The following is a 6883-nucleotide window of genomic DNA, read 5'->3' on the forward strand; positions in this document are numbered from 1 at the left end:
TTTGTTCGATGCAGATGATTTCATGCACTTTTCAATGTCAAATGTATACATGATGAAAGTTAATGTATTTTCAATCGATAAGAAATATCAATTTGTTCATTCTTGCTATTTATGGTCATTGGTTTAATATTAACTTCAACAATTTCCCTGCAAGTTTTCATGTTATTGGATACCTGAATCTTGAATTTGTGCTAGAGTATCGATTTGCAGGTATGGCTTTAACTATTCAGGTGGAGAATCTTCTTGTGGCAGGTAATGGAACTCCTGGAATTATATAATGTGCTGCATATTTTCCATTTCTATAATATGCAATGTGCTTTTCTTCACTGAATTCGAATTGGTTGTATGGTTATATCTGGACAAATGCTCGACTAGGGACAAGTAACGTTGCTCATTTTATCAAAGAAAGCTCTGTAATTTCATGTTTCATTAATAAATGATGGATCGAACAGCTTCAAATGGAAATGATATATAGTTTGTTTACTTTCTTGCTACTTATGGTCTTTAAATCTTTACATTTTTATGCTTTGAGAGGCTCACACTCAAAATTTGTGTGTTCAAGCACTGGTCCAAGTCTAACTAGTTTAGGTATGACAACATTGTTACGAATAGAACAGACAAGTTGATTATCCCACTGCAATAGTGATCCAACAAGATTTGCCCGTACGGTTAACGGAAAGACCCGAGGCCATCTTTCCTCTCCATATTCCCTGAGAGCACCTTCTACGGCTGTTGGTCCGGATTTAATTGCATCAGCTAATTTCCTGGTCAGTATGACAGAATCCTCTAAAGCACAACAAGCACCTTGCCCGAGATTGGGAGTCATCGGATGCCAAGCATCCCCAACCAGCACTACTTTGCCGGTTGAAGCAGGAGGGCTTAAACCCGGCCATAACCAACGATCAACAAGCGGGGTTTTACTGATCGTCTCATCTGGGCTGAGATCAATCAATCTAATTAACTCTTCAGGCCAGTTGTTTACGAGTTCCTTTGCTTGCTTCCTCAGCAAAGCTGGATCAGTAATCTTGGGACCTGCAACAAGACATGTCAGAAGGATCATTATAAGGTAATTCGTTACTTCATTTTATGATTGAATCTTAAAGTAAAATAATAGATCGAAAAAAAAAAACCTGGAGAGGAGGGACTGTTATAGCAGATAAACCAGTAAACTTTTGTAGGAGACACGGGGACATATCCAGCACGCAAACCTCTTCCGTAGATATAATTAACATTTGCTGCAAATGGCTGCCCCTCGGGATAAACTCCAAGTCCACGGAAAGCACTATATCCTACATACCTCGGCTCGGAGAAACCCATCCACTTGGCTATCGGAGATCTAATTCCATCACAACCAATAACAATCTGTTGAAGAAACATATTCAATAACCTGATTTCTTTCAACACATCAACGTTGAAACTTGAGGTCTACTAACCTTTGCAAGCAACGTAGTCCCATCGGTAAGTTGCAAAAGAGTTTCACCATTTTCACTTGATTGAATCTTTGCTAATTTGGAAGAGAACCGAACTGTCTCAGGTGGTAACTCGTCGGCAAGCGTCTCCAGTAGTATTCTCCGCTCCACTGCACGAACTTCTTGGCTGCCGAAGTAAAAAAGGTTCGAATATTAGTTTGTCGAACCAAAGAAAACAATTGTCTCCAAAGAATGTTCATTACGTTTGATCTTCGTCTTTGAATTTGAAGGAGCGTAACTCCCTTCCATCTTCTGAGTTCACCACCATCCTGCACAGCTGATGCAATTAACAAGTTCAAAATATGGTAAGCCATAACTAATTAGGTCTAAAAACGTAGGTTCCAAGTGCCCCAAGTTTGATAAATATTAGGAGTTAAATTTGTTTTTATAATTTAATATTTTGCGTAAGCATATCTTATAATAATCAAATTTCGATGAAAAATATTAAAATTGTTAATAATTTTATTATAATTTTTATTATTAAAGTACCGACATTAAAGCTTTGAAACGCACTTTAGAATGTTTGGTTTTTGTATAAATATCCGTTAGAATTAGCAAGAAGCACGTAAAATTGACATATATACCCTTGAATTTCAAGAAATTGGCCCCTGACATTATCTGCAACACCAATGGCATCCAATACCCTCCACCCATTCTTGAAAAGGGTAAGTGAGGTTCCACCAGTTCTAAGCGACGCTGCTTGCTCAAGCACCACTGACCCAATCCCTAGCCTGATTATGTATATATATATGATTTTAATCTCTTAACATGAAAACAAATTAAATGGCAAAAATTTCCTTTTTTTTTTTACAGACCTGCGAAGAGACACTGCAGTGGCGAGACCGGCAATCCCAGCCCCGACGATGACGATATCTTCTTTCCGAACACCAGCTGAAGCTTTTATGTTTACGGAGGGGTTGTGTTTGGTTCTAGGTTGAGCTCGGAACCATGATGGTTTCTGTGAAGATCTAATACCATGAGAATTGTAGAAAGAAGGTCGTGGCATATGGGAAGTGGTCATTGCCATGGTTGTATGGAGTGTAATGAGTTTGGGAAGTTTTGTTGTTGGTTTTTGAGATTGGAGAAAAACACACACACACACACACACCAGATTTTAAGTATTGAAATAAGTGGAGGAGATGAAAAGGATCTTGTTGGTTCATGTTGAGCCTTGTTTTTTGAAAAAAAAAGAAAGATACTTTGATGTAGAAAATTCCGTCCCCTTGTTTGATCCAAATTTGACCATATCCAATCATAAAATAATTTTGACTGCTCAAACTCTAATTTAAAATGATGGGAATTATAAGTGTTATTGAGTGACTGAATCTTATTAAAATAAAATATAGTGATAAAATAAAATAAAAGTAAAATTCATATAGAATTATATTTATTTTATTTTACTTTAGAATAAGGTTTTTAAACTTTATTTAACTTCATCTATTTAATATTAATTAGAATAAAGTGTTTCAATCTTGCTACACTTATTCTATTAGAATATGGTTTTTTAAGCCTATAAATAGACATAGTCTACTCCTCTTGTAATTATTTGAATTCGACATAGTAAATTATTTTCTCCTCTACCTGTGGTTTTTCCCGAAAGGGTTTCCATGTAAAAATCTGTGTGTTCTTTATTTTTTTTCTCTTTTCTTTACGATACATTGTCATTACTGACATTCTAGTTTTCACAAATTGGTATCCAAGCTTTCGAGTTGTTCATCTCAATCACGGTAATGACGTCTTTGAAGTAAGAAATTTCGCTGTTAGATCGTAACACCAGATTCACGTTGTGACAAATAAAGATGCAGGTAGTTCTTAAGCAGATGGACTTAGAGGATGCCCTGCTAGGGATAGATAAGTTACCTTCGACATTGACGGAGGAAGAGAAGAAGCGTAAGGAAAGATGTTAACATAGTTACATCTACATTTGTCTAACGAAATTTTGTAGGATGTCTTAAAAGAAAAGACCGCCGCTGCATTATGGAAGAGACTGAAACAAATATGTATGTCGAAAACTCAAACTAGTAATTTGCATATGAAGCAACATCAAAACTAATATTTTTACAACATATATTTTTACAATAAAAATTCAAATAATCATGTTTGAATATTAAGAATTTTATTGTTTCATGGACATGAAATTGAGCATTGAGACTCGTATCAAATAATTATGTTACTCTTAATTTCTTATTGAAGAAAGGATTATTATGGTTAAATTATGCTAATAGTTCATGTTGTATGTGGTTCTAATGGATTTGGTCTGCATTCCAACTTGACCAATTTTAATATTTTGGATATTTTGAATATTAAAATATTAAACTTTACTTAAAAGACAATATTTGGATAGTTAAAGAAAAATGAATTGGATTTTTGTGATTTTTTCTTAGCCAATAGTAAAAACTTATTAAAAGAGAAAATAGCCCAATAAAGACGTTGGACTAAAACTAATTTTCATAGCACAAATACTAATCAAATATTAATAATGGCATATTGATTTATTTTATACTCAAGCAATTAATTTAACCAAAAACAGAATAACACAAACTAAATTTCTAAGCCACACTAAAACAAGGGATAGTTAAATTGTTTATACAATTCAGTTTTCTTATGTTTCCGGAGCCTAGTTCAGTGAGATGAATCTACTATCTTTGAAATCAATACAATCAATGATCCTAGTTCTAACATACCCCAGCGAAGAATCCTCACTTTTGCACCTCAAAGGCTTGATCTCTCGCTACTAAATTCTTCTCCTTGAGAATTTAGGTTGTAAAACTATTCACAAAATGGTTACGTTCTCACAAATAATGTTCCTTACTAAACAAATAGTGCTATTTTTTTAAAAGTTTATCAAGTTATACAAGTTCTCTCAAATATATAAAGATTTTCGAGATTTGCTAACATATCAAAGATCAATCACAATCCCATCTAAATAGTAGTTAAAATAACCAAATATAATATACTATTAACGACCAAAGTTGATTGTTGGTAGATAAGCTTTCAAGTTTTGATCCGATCAAGGGATTTGATATAATTGATCAAATGTGATCCTTGGGATAAGTATCTCCAAGTGAATTAATCTTCAATGATGGACTTGAATCATTCCACAATATTAACACAATCCAAAGATTTGTTTAAATAAATTGTCAAACTTTCTAATACAACAAGTTGTTATTTTGTCACAGTGGTGCTGGAAGTGACACTTCCTTTGACACATTGCAACAACTTCAAAATATGTCAACAATTTACCATAAATCTAAAATAAAATCAAATGATGGTATGAAATAAATTAAATATACTAATTTTGTTGAGATTTTGATTACCACTATAAATTTTGTTGAGGTAGTTATGAAAGTAGTGCAAGGTGCAGTTGTAGCACTACGTAGGTTACAAAATAAAAAGTATAGGAACCCAGGGTGTTATTTTCCCCAACCTAGCATACGTGTCATTTCCTTGGTAGGTCAATAGTGGGTTAAGAGACTAATTTGCAAAGAAATTAAAATTATGGGGTAAAAATTAAAAAAAAGGAATAGGACGAAACTAAAAATGAGCAAAAACTGGAAGGACCAAAATGGAATTAGCCCTTCCATGCGAAAACAAGCGAATCCTAGGGGGTCGAGTCGGATTATTCAGGTGGGCTTTAAAACAACGTTGTTTTAGGCATCTGAAGCCAAGCCCAAAACGACATCGTTTTAAGGTGTCTATATAAGTTAAAATGTAAAAAAAAAATAATTTTTATCAGTTAAAAAAACTATTCTTTTTTCTTTTTTTTTCTTTCAAATCCCTTTCCCTTCCTACACAAGGTCTTTGCGTTCTTGTGCCACCGATTATTGGCGCCGATGTAGCACCCCTAACCCGTTCTCCATAATAGGGTTATAGAGCATTATCGGAGTTTACAAATTAATTTTCAGACATTTCATTTCATCAAGCATTCATATTTATAACCAATCAAAATCAAAACATTTATGAGCTAACATTAACCAATTTAACTTATACAAGTCATTATAACTAAAATCAAATCATCCAAAATTACCGATAGAACCAATGGATAATGTGATATATCTCCAACAAGCTTCCAACCCAATCGAGCTTCCGATAATCATTTCAAAACATCTAATAATTATACATATTACCAATAATAATTCAATTCCAATAATAAAACACACATATATATAATATTCATTACCAAATAGCATTCACTTCAATTAAAATTATACAAAATATAGTTCATACGAACTTACAGGCTAAATTGCGAAATACCAAAATTTAGGGACATTTTGGAAAATTTCTATTTTTCTCAATTTCCACCCAATCTTGATCTAAATTAATATTTCATTCAATTTACTAATTTAAATAATAAAAAATTCATTTCATGCAATTTGGTCATTTTTGATATTTTTACAAATTTACCCTTAAAGTTTCACATTTGTTCAATTTAGTCCCTGAACCTAAAACATGTAAATTGGTCATTTTAATGAAAACTCATGCTAGTTGAATAATCATACATTTTCCTCCTCCTCCTCTCCATTCCACATTCTTAATTTATATAACATTCTTATATGTAACATTATCTATAATTTCACCATTTATTTATATATTCATTCAAAGCTGTCCACTTGAGTTATAGTCACTAAATTATTTATATATTGAGCTACTGAACTCCAAATTGAGATCTAGTAATTTTATCCAAAACTAGACTCACATATATTCTTACCATAAAAATTTTATAATTTTTTGGTTTAGCCAATAAGTACAGTTTATTCTTTAAAGTCATCCATGTTCTGCTGTCTGACAGTTCTGACCCTTCTTCACTAAAAATTAATTATCTCCTCGTACAGAATTTGAATGATGTTACCGTTTGTTTCTATTGAAAATAGACTTATTAAGGATTTAAAAATATAAATTTAAGCCCCTAATTATTTTTCTACAATTTTTTATGATTTTCCAAATTCAAAATAGGGGAACCCGAATTCATTCAGACATTGTCTCACAAAATTTATTATATCTCATGATTTACAATTCCATTACTTATACTGTTTCATCTATGAGAAACTAGACTCAATAAGATTCAATTCCATAATTTGTTCGTCCTCTAATTCGATTTCCACAATTTATGGTGACTTTTCAAAGTTAACCTAGTACTGTTGCTGTCCAAAACTGTTTTAGTGCAAGATGTTGATTACTAAGTTTATAACTCCCTTATTCCCTTTCTCTATAATATTTTCCATCACTTTCACTTATTTCACTTCACAAATATATCAAGAACATAAGATTTTATATAAGAAAACTCTACTATAACATCATTTCTATGCTTTTTCAATAATATGAAACTTAAAAACATATTGAAATCTTGATGTTCTTACCTTGTCCTATTGGTTTCAATCTTTAACTTGATTTTCTCTCTCCTCCAGCTTCTAGTT

The 6883-nt window shown here is 32.5% G+C and overlaps 1 protein-coding gene across 2 annotated transcripts; it reads right to left on the bottom strand.

Annotated features, from left to right (window-relative positions):
* Positions 1–394: 394 nt before the first annotated feature.
* LOC105789293 (monooxygenase 2) lies at positions 395–2617 on the bottom strand. 2 transcript variants are annotated; one of them, XM_012616623.2, is made up of 6 exons: positions 2285–2617; positions 2054–2200; positions 1673–1738; positions 1434–1596; positions 1131–1362; positions 395–1032 (listed from the first exon to the last, which is right to left on the bottom strand). In XM_012616623.2, the coding sequence occupies exons 1-6, from the start codon at positions 2494–2496 to the stop codon at positions 521–523; spliced, it is 1332 nt and encodes a 443-aa protein (XP_012472077.1). In that variant the 5' UTR covers positions 2497–2617; the 3' UTR covers positions 395–520. The 2 variants fall into 2 exon arrangements, with proteins under 2 accessions (XP_012472077.1, XP_012472078.1); XM_012616624.2 differs by lacking the exon at positions 2285–2617 and having other exon boundaries at positions 1673–1746.
* Positions 2618–6883: the final 4266 nt, after the last annotated feature.

Source organism: Gossypium raimondii, chromosome 2 (assembly GCF_025698545.1).
Source record: "Gossypium raimondii isolate GPD5lz chromosome 2, ASM2569854v1, whole genome shotgun sequence".
Classification (NCBI taxonomy): domain Eukaryota; kingdom Viridiplantae; phylum Streptophyta; class Magnoliopsida; order Malvales; family Malvaceae; genus Gossypium; species Gossypium raimondii.